The sequence below is a fragment of the Setaria viridis genome, chromosome 8 (assembly GCF_005286985.2).
Source record: "Setaria viridis chromosome 8, Setaria_viridis_v4.0, whole genome shotgun sequence".
NCBI lineage: Eukaryota > Viridiplantae > Streptophyta > Magnoliopsida > Poales > Poaceae > Setaria > Setaria viridis.
The window spans coordinates 40,191,009-40,210,768 of record NC_048270.2 but is presented as its reverse complement, the minus strand read 5'-3'; the positions used below and the strand labels follow the sequence as shown (position 1 = coordinate 40,210,768).

Sequence of the window (19,760 nt, the reverse complement as noted above, 5' to 3'; positions counted from 1 at the left end):
CTAAGGAAAGAAAAAACCGAAGTGAATTTATTTAACACTTGGAAGCTGTTCTAATAAGAGGGATGATAGAGGGATACTAAATAACTTACTTTGAAATTATATATTTCAAAATATGTAGCACTTGATCTTGTAAATATTAGTAAAATGGGACCTTTATATAGTGTGCTTGTCGAGTTTTGTAACATTTAAAGTTCAAACGCTATTTTCCCAAGTAGGTATATTTAACTAGAACCCTAAGCGGGATATATGAATAATAAATAGCCTACTTTGAAATTAAAGATTTCAACATATATGGCACTTTTGCATTGTGCATAGAGAGTCCGGGAGAGATGGAGGAGCGGTTTGCCGTGACCGCAGGGACCGGGGCGTTGGGGCCGGTCCTGGTGAAGCTCGCTGCTTTGCTGGGTGATGAGTACAAGCTTCAGGAGGAAACCCAGCGAGGCATCGAGTCCATCAAATCCGAGCTCGAGCCAGTTCACCATCTCCTGGGGAAGTTTTTTTTTTTGAAAAACAGGAGGGGTTTGGAACCCCTACTGATTAAATATATATATATAAATAAGTAAAGTTGCATAAAAAAGGGATTGAATCCCGTCTTTGAGCCGAGGTCGATGTCTTGATTTGATCCTAAGTGAGAGGTCTTTAAGTTCCGAGACGAAATTTCGTTTGCAAGACAAGCTGAGAGGATGTAACACCCAAATTTTTGAAGAATTCAAATTCATTAAAATTTGCTCAAATTAGGGTGTCATTTAAATTCTAGGCATTTAATTTCATTTTCTTTAATTTAATTAATTCATCATAGGAGTTAATTGTGCATTCATGCTGGTGCATTTATTTTGATTGCTTGGGTTTGAATCAAAAATTTGAATTCCAAAATTTAAATCCAATTCCAAAACCTTTATCCTTTTTCCCTTTTCTTTTTCTTTTCTTCTTCTCTCCTGGGCCGCATCCTTCCTTTCCTCCCCTTTCTTTTCTTCTTGCGGCCCAGCATCTCCCGCGCCATTTTCTCGCGCGGCCTAGCTGCGCAGCAGCTCCTCCGACCCGTTTCCCCCGCTCACCGGCCGCCTTCCTTTCTCCCGCGCGGCCCACCGCTTCGCCTGTCGCCCCGCGGCCCGCGAACGCGCGCCGGCCCACGAAGCTGCGCCAGCCCGCCTACCGCCCGCGGCCGCCGACAGGTGGGTCCCACCGTCATCCCCTTCCTCCGGCCGGACTCTCCTCCGCCCGCAACCACCGCGCGAGATCTCCGGGTGGGCGCCGCCGTCCCCGACCAATTTGAATCCGGGGCCGCTCTATCCCTTGACGCGCAAGCCGCCGCCATCCGCCCCTATATAAACAGCCGCCCCTCCCGGTCTCCTCCGCCCGCACCCGCAGCACTCGAACCCTAGCGCCGCGAGCTCCAGCGCCGCCGCCTCTTCCCCGCCGTCTAGCACCGCCTCCGGTGAGCTCCGATCGCCCTAGACCGCTAAAACAAGTTCGTCGTGTTCCCCTCTTTCTTTTGGTGCAATCCGCGCGCCAAACCGTGCCCCCGGAGCGCCTTTTTGGTCAACTCCGGCGACCTCGCCGCCGCTCGCCGCCGCCGGCTGCTCTTTTCCCGCCGCCGTCGCGAGTCGTCGTCGACCGTGGCCGTCAGATCTCGATCCGACGGCCGATAGCGAGTCAAACAGACCGCGTAACGGTCAACCACGCCGCGCCGTGCCGCTTTTGCTCTTAAGCCCCCGCTTTTTCCACAAATCAACCCGCGGTCCAGATCGCGTTGAAAAATAATTTCAAATCTGCCCTCGCGCTTTTCGTTTTAAACCCTGGTCTTTTCAAAAATCAACCAGCCGTCCGGATTTGAGTTTTTGCGCGTTAGACCTTCGGTTTATACGCGTAATTACGTATAAGCCCTCGGTTTTCGCGGTTTGGCCCTAAAAGTTTTTTTTTTCTCACAGAAAAGTCCCTGGATCTTGTTTTAATCATATCTTTTGCATCTTAACTCCGTTTTTCGTGTTCTTTATATCCACGTGTTCGTTTTAAAGCATAGATCAACTTTTCAAGCTTGTTTTCTCTGTTTAACTATGATTGGTGTACTGTTTTCTTACTTTTTGCCCATGTTTGCTTGTATGTGCCGTGTGACGCGTGTAGACGTCCCGAAGTTCGAGGGAGTTGAAGACCAAGTCTTCGAGGAGTACGAACAGCAGGAGCAAGGCCAATAAGGCAAGTCGTGTCCTTGATCACTACTTTTCGTCCTATACACCTTTACTTTCCCGTACTCAACATTTATGCTATGCACATGTTAAGATTAAGTTGATGGGTCCCAATTAAGGTTCGCCTAGATTGATTTACCTTTGCCTTGACCAACCAGTTTACTTTATGTTGGGTAGTTCATGCTTAGTGCTTACTTGGTACATGGTGGTTTATCTAAACACAAAGTTTAATCTTGCTTTACTTTTGTTATACCTTTCATTAATACAAGATCATGTATGATTAATCGGAACATGGAGCGACCACCCAGGAAAACAGTGCTACCACAAGATTAAATGGCTCTGGTCTTGGCTGAATAATTAGAAACTCTAGTTTGGGGTAATCTTACCGAAAGGGCAAGAGGGGAGGCGTTGATGGGATATAACACTCGCTCTCTTGGGAAGTGGGCTTGGCTAAGACACTATACCCACTAGGGGACTGCTATGTTCCACTTCGACCTGAAACCTTAGCGGGTTACCACATTGCTAGCGGATCTTTGTAAAGGCCTCATAGCGTCCCTATGCAATCACACCTCGAAAGTGTGGTATGGTGCCTTGCAAACACCGCATGGTTGGGTCCAAAGTTCTTTTGAACTTTTACGCGACTTGTGGGTAAAGATGTGCCACCTCTGCAGAGTGTAAAACTGATCGATCAGCCGTGCTCACGGTTAAGAGCGGCCTGGACCCTCACATGATAATATTATCGGAAGATGGATTTAACTTGTTGTCATTTCATGCATATGTTGTTTACTTTATTTATGATCATGTTTAATTTGGGGTGGTATGAACTTATACTTAGTTAATTGCTAATAAAACTTGACCAACTTAATTAAAAGCGAATGTTAATTATGCCTTAGCCGTACCTTGATTTGCCTTACACTACACTATTCCCCACGACTTGTTGAGTACCAACCATAAGTGTACTCACCCTTGCAAAACTGCTGTTCAGACCAAGCTAATTGGGAGGAGGAGTATCTACACGACTTTGAGGAGTTCTAGGCGTACGTTTCTTCAGTCGGCTGCCTGTGGAGTCGTCGTCGTCTTTGGAGTTCCGCTGCGTAATAAATTAGGCTTATGTTTTATTGAGACTTTCGGTCATGTAATAATGTTTAATACTCTCTCTATTCGATTTAGCACTGTCTTTATTATTCACTATTGAGAGCCCCCAATCTAATTTATTATTTTTTTCTTTCTGCTAGCAGTGGCACTGAACCTGCAGCCGAGCAAAATGATTTCATCAAAGGCATATCAAATTTCCTCTCTGACAAGAGGTACGTCGTCTCCATTCCCACTCTACTTCCTGATCCGTTCCTAAATACCACATATGTATTTGTTAGTGTACTATTCTGAACAAAATCATATTATGTTGGCAACGCTAGTTCCACAACCAGTGCGTCCGCTCTTATTTGCATTATTTTGGAAAATCCAGAGACAATTGAACTTTGTGAAATGCATATAATTTAACAATAATTCAGAGGTGACCAATGTGGCATTATTGACCAAGTATCCGATCAAACTTCTTTGTTTTTATTAGTTGTACCATGTTATTTTTATTTCCTCCTATATGATTATGTGAAGGTTTTATGGAGTACTTGTCGGTGCGAAATCTAACCGATGAATAATTATATGTATATGTAGTTTTGCCGTGTGTTAATCGGATATGGCCTAGCACGCAATGACATAGGATCTATACTGGTTCGGACAATGTGCCCTATGTCTAGTTAGGGGTCGGTCGTCGACTTTATTTTTGAGCCCAAGTGCTCAAAGTTTGCAGTGGGGGTACAAATGAGAGGAGGAAGAAGAGGGGTGCCTGAGCCCTGGCCTGGAGCCCAGACGTGCGCTAAGTGTTGGGAGTGGAGTGCATTACAAGTGTGGAGCGTGAAGAGCAATGTGTGAGCTAGGGAGTGCGTAACCTAAGCTGGGGCGTGTGAGAGTTCAGAATTGTGTGTCCTATAGAGAGAGGGTCCGCCCCCTTTTATACTTCAAGGGGGACGGCCTTACAGGATGGGAGAAGATAAAAGAAAGGATGTACGGGTGCTGTCTCGTCTCATTGAATCCCTTGTCGGTGGATATGGTATGGTCTCCGTCCTCGGTCTCTGTTCTCCTCGTCAGATCATCACGCTGTAGCAGGTAGGTTTATAGCATCACTGTGCGGACGTGCGTAGGGCGTGGTGCGGTATGGTCTTGTGCACAGCCAGCTGACTCGGGGCTTGTCTCGTTATCCATCCCACCTGATCCCCGAGCCCACTCCAGGTGGCTGTCCCTGGTCGGGAGGTCAGCGCATGTGGTACGGTGGAGACTTGGTCGGGGAACCAAGTTGAGAGCCCCCAATCGGGAGTACCTGGTCGGGGTCGGACTGTGGCCCCACCTCTGGCAGGGTTCTTCTGATCGGAGCGCCGGCCATACCTCCTGGTCGGAGGAGGTTGGTGACTAGGCCATGATCTTGCCCTGGTTGTGCGCAGCCGGGCTGGCCCAAATACTCGGTGTCGATGTGCCCTCTGTTGGGCTAAGTCTAGCGGGAAACAGTCCCATTGGGGACACTAGGTCTATGGACCCATCAGGAGTCCCCGAGTCCATTTGGGGCTTTGTTGAAGTCGCGAAGGGGCTGTCGGTTGGAATGTTCCATTGCGGGAAGACACCCAAGGGTGCGAGGTGTTTTTGTCTCATGTGAGAAGCAGTCAGACCACATTGAGGAGGTTGGCCTCGTACCTGAGATGATAATGATGAAGCCCGCGTGAAAGGGTACCGGCACCTAGTGGCCCAGTACTTTCCCCTCGATTTTCGACATACGGTAGCTGAACTATCGTTTCAAGGCACGGTGCCTTTAACGAAGGTTAGCTAAAAGGTTGCCTCGATGTCAGGTGCCTTTACCGCGCGTCCATGGGCATAGATGTAAATCGCTCCCAGATCGTGGCCATTTGCGGGGCTATAAATAGGGGGGTTTCCGCGTCCGGAGTCCCATGGCTCGGAATGTAGATCCCATGGCTCAAGTTGTAGATCCGGTAGGTTTGAGACTTCTGCTCTTTGCCCTTGGTGGCTTTGGCCGCTCCGCATGACTGCTAGAAGAACTCTCGTAACAGGCATTCCACCTTCCAACCACAGTCCCTCACGTCACGTTCGGAGGCTAAACTGCAAGAAGAGCCCTCGTAATGTGGGCCTGTCGTGCTGCAGAAGGCTTGGTGAGAAGGCGGAAGCACCGCCTCGGGGGGAAAGGAAGGCATGGCTTCCTTGTCCTCCAAGCCGCGCTCGAACCCTAGATCGCCAACCGCCAGAGACCATCATCTTGGTCTACCTTGTGCACAGCTGCAATGGCGGTGAAGATGGGAAGGTGTCGGAAGCCGCGTTCGGCAACCGACCAATTTACCAAGGTGTCCGGGAGGCGGTTCTCATACTCCCTCCACGCCTAGGAACTACTTATGGAGTCATTCAAGGGTTTACAAAATACGAAAAGGTGTGAGTGCTTTGAAAATTAGATAAAAATAACTAACAAGTCTAGCAACCAGATAAGTCTAGACACGAGAGTAAGAGGGTAGCTTCGATGGAGGATCCTATCCAAAAAGCTTACTCTGGTCATATAAGGACCGGTTCATGGGCAAGTCTATCTGGTGAATCGTACAGCCACACGCGTCGAAAAGGTACAACCCTCGGGAGTAGCTATCAATGTGAGGCCTTGATTTGCACCCCACCAACTGAACTTAGTGAACCACCCCAAGGGGTCATGGTGGGCAATGGGTAGACTGGAACATGACCTTCACTTTGTCCTAGGTCTGGTTGACACGTGTCATAGGTTGAGGTCCAGAGTGCCCTGGTGGTATTGTATATTACATTTATGATGCATCTGTTTTCTCGGGATGTATCTGGATAGCCGAGGCTCATAGATATGACCCCACTTGGTCAAAGAGCCCATTGATTAGTCATAACATTGTTTTTATGAAAAATCTTGAGTCGCCGACCTTGGCCTGAGGAGTTGTTTCTAAATAAGGCAAAGCTAGCTCAGGAAGTCCCTCACGGATCCTGGTGCTAAATAAAATACGGACCGGAAGGGATGTAGTTTCCCCCTTCCAAGATCAACAAACTATTGCTAAATGTCCTATATTCCTTTTAAGAGCTAAAACCTTTCACCCCGCAGAAAAAAGGCTTTGCGGCAAATATCAAACCAGAGCCCTTCATGAAAAAACAACATGAAATAACTCTACAACAGTGGGATTTGCTGAGTACTCTACTTGCTTTACTGCTTTCTTTCTATAGAGGAAGAAATAGTTGTTGAAGACGATGAGGATCTTGGGATCAACCTTAGGAGCCAAGTTGCATGTGGACATGGCAGTACTAGTATACTACGTAGAACTCTGTTGTATAGCTACTATGAGGCTACCCTTAGTGGTATGCACTTTGTTTCTCTTTTGTAACCTTATGTAAAATGTCAATAATGCCCGTATCATCTACTGATCCAGAGAATAATATGAATGACATTCAGGATCTCTTTTAGAGGCAGCCCCCACACTATCTGTCATGACTTGACAAATCTAGATTTTGACTTCCCAATTCATTCTTGCCTACCAATAATATTGCAAGAAAAACCATAGGCGGTACATGTTAGTTTGAAAACCTAGCTTTTGGTGTAATCTAATTCCAACCCATCTCTTTGTCTGTTACTAAAATATGGATTCAAGACGATACATTTCATTTTTTGTTACTGTAAGGAAAATTTCCAAATTACTTCCCTCAAGTATGCCCACAGTCCTGATAACCCCTAAACTATTTTTGTTCATTTTACACCTACAACTATGTTAATTGGTCCAATTTACCCCTTAGCAAGACAAATCTTATAAGGATAAATTGGACCAATTGGCATAGTTCTAGGTGTAAAATAAACCAACAAAAAGTTTATTGGGGTTATCTAGACTTCGGCCGTACTTGAAGAAGGGAGTAATTTGAACTTTTTCGTTATTGCAATGGCATGAAAAGTTGTTATTCTCTTTCATATAATGGAAGACGTGAATTGAATAATTTAGAAACAAATTAGACCCAGTGCCTATGGTTATCCAGGCTAACTACCAAATTGATGGCTGCGTGTCTTTGGGAATTTCTAGGATTATGATTTTCTAGTAGGTCATGTGAGTACGAACATTCCAATCAATTAGTAATAGTAACATGGGATAAGATCGCCCAAATGTTGAAGTTTCTTTGGTCTTGTTTTTTTTTTTGTAGATACCTGGTCATAATAGATGACATTTGGGACTGGGAAGAATGGAAAGTCATCGGTAAGGCTCTTCCCAAGAATAATCTGGGCTGTAAATTAATAATGACGACCCGGGTCAGGAGTATAGCTGAGAAATGTGAAACTGAACAAGGTGCAGGTGTCTTGTTCAGTGTGTACAAACAGAAGTTTGGTTTTAGGGAAGCTGAAAGACTATCAGCTATGACACTGAGCAAATATGTCGTGCGGATGCGGAAGTTTGGTCGTGCGGAAGCTGAAAGACTATCAGCTATGAGGCTGAGCAAATATGTCGTGCGGAAGCGGAAGTTTGGTCGTGCGAAGGCGCTGTCGATTGCGGATATGTGCGGCGGGCCAACATTTGATTTTTGTCCGCTAGCAGTAATTTGTTTGTCGTCAGCATGGGCGGGCCACCATGATGCGGAATGGGATACATGGGCAAGCCACGTTCGGGATGATGGGTTTCTGAGTACTCCATCCTTGAAACCACCGGTCCAGAGTCTATGCCTTGGTTTCGACGATCTTCCCGTTCAGCTGAGGACTTGCTTGCTATACTGTACCATATATCCTCCACGGTATAGGTTTAAGAAGGGATGGTTGGTGAGAAAATGGGTTGCTGAAGGATTTGTTTCGCAAGTTGAAGTAGCAGAAGCTTACTTTGACAAGCTTTTCTCCAGGAATCTGTTGCAGCGGCACGAGGGGATGCACGCAGTTCGCCCCATTATGAGAGCCTTCCTCGTGTGCAAAGCAAAGGAAGATAATTTTATTGCTTACGACGGGAATCAGCGGAAGGGGGTGATCCGTCGTCTTTCTCTCAGCACGGATCGCTGTCCAGATGAGGATGTGCTGTCTCATACTCGCTCCCTTGTTGTTTGTGGTGATGATGAGGATGTGCTGGATGTCGTCCCCTTCAAGGCGATCAAAAAGCTGCGAGTGCTAGAAATATATCGCAGCGGTCGTCCACAGAATGGTGATCTGGTGGATATATGTGGGCTGACCTGGCTCAAGTGTCTGGTTATTACGACCTGCTATCAAATCACAGAGCTCCCACGGGAGATTGGGAGACTGCAGAATCTGGAGACCCTCTGCGTGGCAGGTACAGGGATTAGTAAACTACCAACGGAAATTGGGAAACTGCAGCACTTAGAGACTCTGGATGTAAGCTGGACACGGGTGAGAGAGTTGCCTAAGGAAATCTGGAAACTGCAGCATCTGAGGACTCTGGACATAAGAGGTACTAATGTCCGAGAGCTATCCTGCAGTAAAGACACGAATCCGTTATTAAGTGTGGTTATTGATGAGGAGAAGTTGATGTCGCCTCTGGGTGTCATTAGCTCAAGTGGTGCTGAAGAGGTTATTAGTCCCTCTTCTGAAGAAAAGTGCAGGGATGACCTATCCATCCTCATCCTCTTTAACCATTTCGGCTCGAGGTGTGAAGTCCTACCAGTTAGGATGCTTACAGTTGCCGGGAGACACATGAAAGTCCCGCAGTGGGTCAAGCAAGACTTGTGCAATGTCTGCTCCTTAGATATCACGATCTACAAACTTGTGCACGAAGACCTTGAGTTTCTGAAGACGCAGATGCCCAACCTTCAGGCTCTCCAACTCAGGTTCGAGGTCCTTCCACGGGAGCCGGTTGCCATCACTGATGGAGGGTTCTCAAAGCTGGAGACGTTCTACGTTGATTGCCGTCTGCCACGGGTCACCTTCGGGGAAGGAGCGATGCCGAAGCTGAAACATCTTGAGTTCAAGTTCGTCTACACCGGCACATTAAGTCAAGACTACTACATGGGCATCAAGCATCTCGACAGTCTTGAGAAGGTCGTGTTCCGATGCTCCGAGTACTATACAAGTGATAATCCGGGCATCCGCGAGGCAATTGATGTACTGAGAAATGAAGCCGCGGAGCACCCCAACAAGATCACCCTTTGGGTCAATAAAATGGAACGTAAGGTTTTCCGCAGCGGTGAATTTGAAGAATGGGAAAAAGAAATTGAGAAAAGGGAAAAAGAAATTGAGAAAAAGCGGAAACTAAAACGCATTGAGGAACAACGTCTTCGACTATCGACGGCAGCAGAGCCATGTGAGTATGAACGTTCCAATCAATTAGTAATAGTAACATGGGATAAGATGGCCCAAATGTTAAAAGTTTCTTTGGTCTTGTTTTTTTTTCGTAGGTACCTGGTCATAATTGATGACATTTGGCACTGGGAAGAATGGGAAGTCATCTGACCAAATCTGTCGAGGGAACCATATAGGATTTATAGGGGATACTTGGTGACGTTAGGATTGATCTCCACCGGATTTATAGGAGAATCCATATATGGTTGGTGGGCTCCCATCGCGTAGCACCACATAAAAGGACGTGGGAGTCGGGGCACACGAGCCAACGTTCACCGTGTCCACAACCCCGCCGGCAGACTAAGAGCTCAGGGAGGCGGCAGCTTACCTCTTGCTCACCTTGTTGCCGTCCGCTCACTGAAGAACACCGGGAAGACGCGGCTAACCCGCAGCACCGCTCGACGGCGCCGCGCTCACCCTCGGGTGGATGCGTGCGCCGGCAAGGGGGACTGGGGGAAGCCGAGGGGCTCTCTGCTTACCGGCGCTCGCAGGCCGGCGCTCTCGGCCGTTACTCGCGGCTGCGCGAGGGAGGAGCAGAAATGCTGCTAGGGTTTGCAGGGCCGGCCGCTCGCTCAGTTTGGATCCAGCGAAAATCACGCGTAGCCATCGATCTTGAATGGATGGCTGAAATCGTCCAGGCCAGATTCGGCCCAGGCGGGAAGGGGTAGTAGGCCGCTTCGGCGCCCCGGGCCCAGGTTGTAGCCTGCCAAGCCGCGAGCCGAGCGAGCCAAGCCAGCGAGTGAGTCGAGCGCATGCACAGGCCGGGCCGCATTTCCTTTTGGGCCGGGCTGGTCCATCTGGTTGGCCGGTGCGTTTTGCTGGACGGCAGAGCTGGCAACAGCAGGCCGCTGGCGGGCCAATTTTGCGGCTGGGCAAATTTCAGCCCAAGAGGGAGAAGGGAAGACTGGGCTGCAGTTTTTGCTAAAGAGCGAAGCTGAGCTCGGTAGGCCGTCGCGGGCCATTTTCCTCGTGCGGGCGAAAGGAAAAGAAAGAATGAGCCTGGTTTCGCTTTTCTTTTTCCAGCGAATATTCTATATTTTCTGGAAATTGTTTAGTGGCTCAAATAAAATAAGTTTAAGGACTTTTCCTGTGGGTAAAATCCCAAAATTAATTTTAAGCTTCCGCTGTATTAAGATTGAGTTAAGTTGAATTTTTGGTTTTATTTTGCCAATTTTATGCATTAAGTTCAAGTTTCTAGTCTATTTCTCTAATTAAATTGGAACCAACCAGAAAATGTAATTAGAAAATAAGTATTTTTTCTGAGTATGATAATTTTATCTACTGACCAACGTTGTTGATAAGATTGTTATACTATAAGTGATGTTTTATCATTAATAATTCTATTTGTGCCCAATGATGATATAGAATTGATATTGAGAAGTCTTGTGTTTTAATTTGATCAACGTTAAATTAACTCCTTTTTTCTGAATTTTTTTTTCAGACAATCCTATGAGCTTTATCTCGTCCATCGAGCGCCTCACAGGAGGAAACTACGGCTCGTGGCGAGAGGAGGTCGAGATAGCGCTTGCGCTGTCCAACATTGATTTGGCACTGACTGCTTCCTGTCCCATAGAACCTGAGGACCCCGTGAGGGCCGAAAATGAAAATGAGGATGATTTCAATGAAAAGGGGCGTGATCATGCACCAATAAGAATGAAGTACGATCTTGATCGTGCGAAGTGGGACGGATCAAACAGAAAGTGCCTGATGGTGATCAAAAGCTCCATCACAGAAGCAATTACGGGAGCGATCCTAGAATGTCAGACCACCAGGGAGTACCTGACAAAGGTGGAGAGTCAGTTTACGGGCTCTTCCAACGCATATGCAAGCTCCCTCATAAGGAAGCTTGTCACTATGAAGTATATTGGCGGCGGCATAAGGGATCACATATTGTGAATGAGCAATATGGCTTCCAAGCTAAAGTCTATGGAGATGGAGCTTCCAATAGTATTTATAATTCATTTGATCTTTACCTCATTGCCTAAAGAATTTGAGACCTTTGCTGTGACTTATGACACACAGCCAAAAAAATGGGGCATTGAGAAGATGATAGCTATGTGCGTAAAAGAGGAAGAAAGGCTTAAGGGCTCATCTGGTGACACTATAAACTACCTAAGCCACAACAAGAAGAGAAATTTTCAGAACAATTAAGCCGCAAGGGAAACCTCAGTGGCATGCCTCTTCCTCTAAGGCACAAAGGGAAGGCTCCAATGAATGATCACCATCAAAGACCAAATCAGGTGGTGCACAAAGACACTTGCAAGTGGTGCAAGAAGAAGGGACACTACCAGAAGAATTGTCCAGACTTCCTGAAGCACCTGATGAAAAGAGGTGAGGATATTATTACATTTGTAGATGAATCCTTGTATTTAAGTTATGAAAAATCTACTTGGTGGATTGACTCAGGTGCAACTATTCATTTGCAAATTCATTACAGGGATTCCATACGAGGAGGATCCTGCAAAGAGGAGAAAGAAGCATTAAAGTTGCAAATGGCGTCCAAGCTGAAGTCGAAGCCGTTGGAGAACTCCCATTAGAATTAGCAAATGGCTTTGTACTTCATTTGAGAGATGTCCTTTTTGTACCCTCTTTGCGTAGAAACTTAATAAGTGTGTCGCGCTTAGATGATGATGGTTTTGCTTGTCATTTCGGTAATGGACAATGTGAAATTAAGTTTAATAATAAGATTGTTGGTCTTGCCTTTAGACAAGGTGAGCTTTATTTATTATCACTTTGTGAGAATGTGAATGAAATAAGCGCTGAGAATGAGAATGCCTCCTCGACTATGAATGTAAAGAATAAGCGGAAAAGAATTGATGACGTATCTTTGAAATTATGGCACTGTCGTTAAAGCCATATTTTAAGGGGGAGAATAGAACGCTTAGTTAAAGAATCAATTCTTCCGCCCTTAGAATTTTCAGATTTAGAGCAATGCCTCAACTGCATTAAAGGAAAGTTCGTTAAGAAAATCAAGAAAGACGCCAAAAGAAGCACAGGAATTTTACAAATAATTCACACGGACATTTTTGGTCTGTTTCTTGTGACATCTGTGGATGGTTATAATTCATTTATAACATTCACGGATGATTATTCGCGCTATGGTTACATTTATCCAATTAAAGAGCATTCAGAAGTGTTGGATAAATTCAAGATATTTAAGGCTGAAGTAGAAAATCAGCATAGTTTAAAGATTAAAATAGTCATATCCGACCGTGGAGGGGAGTACTACGGTTGGCATACCCCGTATGGCCAAGTTCCTGGACCTTTTGCGAGGTTTCTACAGGAAAATGACATAGTTGCCCAATACTCTACACCGGGCGAGCCTTAGCAGAATGGAGTAGTTGAAAGACGTAACCGTACCTTAATGGATATGGTGAGAAGCATGATAAGTTACTCCACTTTACTGGTTAGTTTGTGGATGGAGGCCTTAAAAACCACCATTCACATCCTTAATCGGGTCCCTAGTAAGTCGGTATCTAAAACACCATATGAGTTATGGACTGGACGAGAACCCTTACTTAATTATTTGCGTGTGTGGGGTTGTCCAACTGAGGCTAAAGTTTTTAATCCAAACATTGGAAAATTAGATCCTAAGACAGTCAGTTGCCATTTCATTGGCTACCCTGAGAAGTCAAAAGGTTATCGTTTCTACTATCTTGACAGACATACTAAGTTTGTAGAAACGAGACACACTGTGTTCCTAGATGATAAGATGATCAGGGGGAGCACGGTACCTCAAGAAATCAACCTTGAGGAGAAGCAGGTATATGTACCCACTCCGATGGTTCAGGAACCATTTTTCTCGATACCTGCTACACCGATAGTGCATGACACTATGTCGACAACACCTATTGTTAGTTCTCTTGTGGTACCTATTGCTGCTGCACCGACAGTGCAGGACACTGTGATGACAACACGTGTTGTTGGTTCTCCTGTGGCAACGACGCATGAAGATGAGGGACCTGTCCTTCAGGATTCTATATGACCCGTTGCCACACATGAGGAAGAGCTGCAACAGTCCCCCATAGAAAATGTGCCAGCTATTGAGGCCCCTAGAAGGTCTCAAAGAGTTAGAAAGCCAGCTATTCTTGATGACTATGAAGTCTATGTTAGTGAAGAAGTTCAAAGGGAGGGAGATCCCATCTCATTTGAAGAAGCTATGAGAAGCACTCACTCATCAAAGTGGTTTGAAGCCATGAAAGATGAAATGAGATCCATGAGTAGCAACAAAGTTTCGAATTTAGAAGAAATTCCTAAAGGAGCCAATATAGTAGGATGCAAATGGGTATACAAAACAAAATGTGACTCCAAAGGGAATGTCGAAAGATATAAAGCTCGACATGTTGCGAAAGGCTTCACGCAAAGAGAAGGAATAGACTATAATGAGACATTTTCTCCGGTCTCATTTAAGGATTCTTTTAGAATCATAATGTCTTTAGTGGCACACTATGATTTAGAGTTACATCAAATGGATGTAAAGACGACTTTTTTCAATGGAGACCTAGAAGAAAATGTCTACATGGCACAACCCAAAGGTTTTGTCATGAAGGAAAAAGAGCATATGGGATGTCGTCTGAAGAAATCTATTTATGGATTAAAACAAGCCTCCAGACAGTGGTACTTAAAGTATCATGATACTATAATAAAGTTTGGATTTAGTGAAAATCAGTGTTAAGGCCCTGCCAACCTTCCTGTTCATAAAGGGGAAAGAACTTAAGGGCACGGTTGTTGGCGCAAACAAGGAAAAACTGGAGGTGCTTTTGAGCAGGCGGACCTGATGTTATAGTGAAGTAGTAGTATTTTTCTTTTCAGGGAATATAGTGAAGTAGTAATTTTTTTTTGGAGTGACTTGCATTATGAAACAAACTGACAAGACAACGGAACTGAATGTATATGTGTCTATGGGATGAATACGTAACTACCAATTTATATCTAAAATGAAGTTAGAGGACTCATGAGAAAACTTTATGCGAAAGCATAATTTGAGGCCTAAATTATAAAGTATTTTTCTATAGCACCCCAAAATTACAACTATGTGAGTATTCTCAACAAGGCCCCGGAAATCACGCTCTCATGTCGATCACGTCTTCAGGCGCCTTGACCTCGTCACCGAAGCCGGGCGTCACCTCGGTAGCTTTGGTTGTCCGAAGCTCCAGCGCAGTCGGCTTTGCTGAGGCTTCACGAGCGGAGTCCTTTCGTGCCTTCATCAGTCCCTTGCTCTGTCGACCATCCGTTATGACGAGGTGCTTCACTTTTCCTTCTGCGCACAAAAGACAGGTAATCTGCGTAGCGAGGTCACTTGACCGGTTAGTTAGTCCCTTAGCTTCGGAGCGAACACCCGTTTTTATCCTACCCGAAGCTAGCGTAACGCGATGGCTGCCCGAAGCTAGAGACTTTCGCACGATGGCCAGGCGAGTTAAGACTCAAACAGGGTCGAGGGAGACAGCCTTTTTGGTGGATCCCAGCCCCGACATCAAACACCTATAACATGCACCAAATGGCAAAAAATAATTGACACCCTCCACTCACGTGAGTGTTCGAATGTGCATGCACGCATCTCCAACAGCTTTAGCCTGACATGTCCACTATAGAGTGCTGTATAATCATTGTCGTCCTATACCACATAGCGAGTGTGTGGTGCTCATCCGTTGGATTATGTAAATACAATGTCTCCGTTTTTAAAAATACAAGCCATGTCCACTAGTTGTTTGATTTGAACGAATGCTTATTATTCACCCATTTGGTTAATTTTGCGCCCATTGGTCGAGGCAGATCGAACAACCCACCTCGATCCAAGTTCATTTTAGTTGTTTGGCCACACATTTAATTTTGTATCTCGTACATATGATATGACCAGTTCTTTTATTTATTTTTAAAAAACTTGTACTTCGTGCTTCTCCGTGAAGACTTGGTGGTAACAAATCATCAAGCCCTTCGGTTAGCTTGGCGGAGCCGGTCTTGGAGAAAGGCAGGCAAACAACACCAGATTTTTTAAACGAGCAACTGGGCGTAAAGTCGCTGCTATTCTCTGTTTCCTTTGGGATACAAATTTACAAGTGGACATGAGGAAGGTGCAGCTTCATACATAGTACAGAGTAGACACAGAAAACAGAGAACCGCAAATGCAGTGCGGAAGCACATTATTGGGCCATAGACACCAAATTCATATCGTTAGATGGTTTGACCTAAAAATGTCATGAGCTAATATGTCCCAATAATGTCATGGGCCAAATCTTTCTGCCCAGTTGTGTCGGCCTAAATATATATGCAGCCCAAGTTAGCTTTCAGCCCATGGCTTGTGGGCACCAAATTAGCTTAGATCCGTTAGGAAAATATATTTTAATATATTACATTTATTTGGTGTCATAGGCATTTGTACTCTTCGGTATGTAATGCTGGTTAAATTTAAAATAGTTTAACTCGAGACGACTCAAAGCTAATTTATTTTAGGACGAGTGTTAGTGTAAATATTAACATAAAAAACTACTTGGGCACATCTTTTAAATTTTATAAGTTGGCATCCTAATCGAGTTGAAATTTTAAACATAGTCAAACTCACAATAGAAATTTCTACAATCACAACTGTTGATTATTTTTAACTAGCATGCATTATATTCTACACATATATCTCATTTTAGTTTTAGTCACGTTATCTAGCTTTGATTTTATTATACATTCTCTATGCTTGGTTTCGTACGTACCATTTTATTATATTTCTTTAATCTATCTAGTACACTTCAATAGCATCCAATGTTCCCACCGTTAAGAAATGTACCACTCCATTGTCTCTGTGTTCATGTTGCCACCTTCTCCTCACCACACTCTGTATCTCTTATTTCTATCTCCAAAGGAGCGTGTTAACGCATCCTCAAGCAAAAATCATATCCATACATGCAAACAGTGGAACGCAACAACCACAAACCTTTTACTGTCAGGACATTTGCGGCTGGCACTAAGTGGAGGGCAAGAAGCAGTGGATAAACAATGTCATCATGTTTTATTTCATTATTCTATTTTATTTGAAAGACGATAATTTTATCGACAAGTGTCCATTTCAAATCTGTTTGTACCATTTTGTTCCTCACAATGTGATCTACAAAACAAGACTCATGTTCTATAAGTTTTGAAGTAAATTTACTCGTACCGGCAACTTATATACGACAATGTTGTCATGTTATGTGGATCTTGTATCAACTCGTGTTGAGTTTGTGTAGCAACTTATATACAAACATTGCATGTAGTTATTGTGATTTTGTATTAATTTTCGTAGAGACTATGTATCAACTTATATAACAATAGTTCCTCATTTAACAAACCGTCGGTGAAGGAGGGAGGACCAGATCTGAAATTTTTATCCATTGGAGTTGAGTCCACCGGCCGCCAGTAATTAAGTTTAAATCTAAAGATGCCGATCTTGAAGTGGATGGTAACTTTTTGTAGGCTGATGACATGGATAACAAATATGTAAGACGTTTGATTAGATGCCTTTAATTAGGTGTACATCTACAAGATGCTGATCTTTAAATGGATCACGTGGGTTTTTATTAAAAAAATGAACGGGGATAGTTAATAGTAAGATTATTTGGTTAGATGCCAGTAGTTAAGAATAGATCTCAGGACGATGATTTTTTATGGGATCATAATTAAGTTGGTTGGTTTCATGGTTTGTTATAATTATTGATAGATATCTATTACAAAAATAATGTAGGTCCATGTTTGGATCGGTCCTATTATATAGGCTTTGATAATTACAGACGGTAATGATCGATCAGGAGACAATTCATTATTCTTGTACTGGTTTGTCTTGACACACATCCAGCATTGCATCCTTTGTCCTTTTTGTTGCTTTAATTAATTGTCCACTAATTACGCTGGAATTTGTAATAAATTGTGCGTGTCTAATATTTTGAGCAGGAACGTAGCATGCAGTTTCCTAACCCCTCTCATGCAAACTGACCATAATATTAATTAGGGACAACTAAGTTGTTTAGTCTCTATGCTAATCTATCCGGAAAAAAATCCATCTTCGAGGGACAGAAAGGTGCACTAGTATAATTTTATCACTAGCTCACTGGATCGATATAAGTGATATACTTTGCACTGTTTGGAACAAACATAAAAAATCATATGTATAGTTTCTCAAATAACATAATTATGTTATCATTATACTTTCCACCGCATTGAAGCACGTTATATCTCACGGATATTTGTTTGCATACTTGTTATCATATTGAAACAAATAAGTAACACCCATTGCTGGTTAGATGCCAATAGATAAGCATAGACATCAAGATGCCGATCTTCAAGTGGATCGAAACTTTTTTTAAGTTCACATGGACAACAAATATGTAAGACCTTTAGTTTAGATGCTGGTCATTAGGTGTAGATCTGAAATATGCTAGTCTTTGAGGGGATCACATGGCTTTTTTTTTAAAAAAAATGAATGGGATACCTACTAGTAAGACCCTATGGTTAGATGGCAGTATGTAGTCAAGAGATCTCAGGACAACAATTGGTAACTGTTGACGCAAAAATCGAACGGTGATCTTCACGTACTAACACACGAAAGGTCTGGAAGATTTGCTTCACTCCAGTGCAGGTCCTGTAGATCGGCGCGCGTGGTGAACGCGGGCGTGCCAGTCAGTTTGACCATTCAACTGACAAGGAGAAGATGATCCTTTTGAAGTTCAAGGCAACCGGCCCATCAGGCCGATATAATCCTGACACCAACGGTGATAATGACATAACAAAATAAAGCATGATGAATAAATATATCAGCTATGAAGTAGATTCCAGTATCTGGATGAGCGTGAGCGGTTCATCGACTATCCAGTCGATTAAACATAATTGGCGATAACCATCGGCTAGAAAGCCGATAGGAGACAGAGCGTCATTGAGCTCTTGCTCCACCGTGACTAGAGCTACAAGCCGAGGAGATTCAATTAACGTTACTACCAGTATTTCTAGGTGAAATCACAGCGATGCGTCCGATAGTTGCAGCCTAAAAACACTTAGCAGAATGCCAATCTAAACCTTGCTAGCTGATGAATCCAATCACAATGGAACTCAATTCCAATAGCACTCGAGGGGTAACCAAGATTAAGATGCAAAAAACTATTAAGTGATCTATCGTCTATGATGATACGATCTAGAGCTAATTAAAGCAAACTAGACAGCAAGACGATAGAATAGATAAATATCAACTGATGTAAGCTTAATCAAGGCAAGATAACTGTGATTCTACCACATCTAGCAAGAGATCCAACGATGCAGCCTTAAGGATATAATAAAAACGATAACTGGTGAATACCATGGATCAGGACAGGAGCGATGCACCGTAAGTCGAAGATCCGAGATACTCGATAACTTGTAGGTAAGAACCAGATCCAACGACAGCGATGCGCCTGGACGTTGAAGTCTAGGATACCTAGTGATGGAAACTTGCAGCTCGCCGGAGATCGAAGTCGATGCATCCCCGCTTGCCGGAAAGAACTCACCGGAAAAATCTACCTTACTCCTACTCCTAATGCAATGGCGTGGCGCCGAAAAGGTAGATGTGTTGTATTGATTGTGTGATATTTTTTACAATAACCCTAGGTACATATTTATACCTTGAAGTAATGACTCTAGTTGAGTCGTACACAGAATTGCCTAACACTAATATCTAAACAAAAGGAATTATTTGAGATACACGGACTCCAATTTCCCTTCGTGCAGAGTCACTTTCCATGAAAATCCCTTGCCGACACTAGCCTCCTTATCCAATAGATTTTGTAATTCCATCGGCTCGATCAGCTTCAGAATCGGACTTGCCATCTTCTATGTTTATTATGATTGGTCCTTTCCTCATGATGGCATCAGGCATGTGTGTTGTCTTCCAATACGTTCCTTTCAAGGCCCTGCATAGTCCATATGTGGCAACTACTCCTCACACATGTGCGCACATCTTAGGCATGCACTTTCCTTATATTAATTATTTCTCCCTGCTTAGCTTTACTAGCCTTTCCTCCTTGAAGTCGATTGGACTCCGTGCCTTCTTGTACGAATATCGAGCATTGCAGTCTCAAGCACGAGGGCGATTAATCTCCTTAATTTCATCTCTAAATTATTCTCGACCATGATTTACCTTACAGCTTTGACCACCACCTGCATGCATGCGTAAAATCAACATGGTTCTGGGTCAAAATCCTGTGTCAACAGTAACG

At 44.1% G+C, this 19,760-nt stretch overlaps 1 protein-coding gene and 1 pseudogene across 1 annotated transcript; both read left to right on the top strand.

Annotated features, from left to right (window-relative positions):
• Positions 1-263: 263 nt before the first annotated feature.
• Positions 264-9,666, top strand: LOC117834671 (disease resistance protein Pik-1). The gene is made up of 3 exons (XM_072290349.1): positions 264-493; positions 7,329-9,521; positions 9,612-9,666. Exons 1-3 carry the CDS (start codon positions 330-332, stop codon positions 9,664-9,666), a joined length of 2,412 nt encoding a protein of 803 aa, XP_072146450.1. The 5' UTR covers positions 264-329.
• Positions 9,667-11,004: 1,338 nt separating this feature from the next.
• On the top strand, positions 11,005-12,039 carry LOC140223554 (uncharacterized; annotated as a pseudogene).
• The last annotated feature ends 7,721 nt before the right edge of the window (positions 12,040-19,760 follow it).

What these genes read in the sequence shown, in the direction of transcription:
- LOC117834671 (XM_072290349.1), top strand. Translation starts at nt 330, where the DNA reads ATGGAGGAGCGGTTTGCCGTGACCGCAGGGACCGGGGCGTTGGGGCCG. An exon ending in GTTCACCATCTCCTGGGGAA is followed by an intron (nt 494 to 7,328) that starts GTTTTTTTTTTT and finishes ATTTTCTAGTAG; the next exon opens with GTCATGTGAGTACGAACATT. An exon ending in ACGGCAGCAGAGCCATGTGA is followed by an intron (nt 9,522 to 9,611) that starts GTATGAACGTTC and finishes TTTTTTTCGTAG; the next exon opens with GTACCTGGTCATAATTGATG.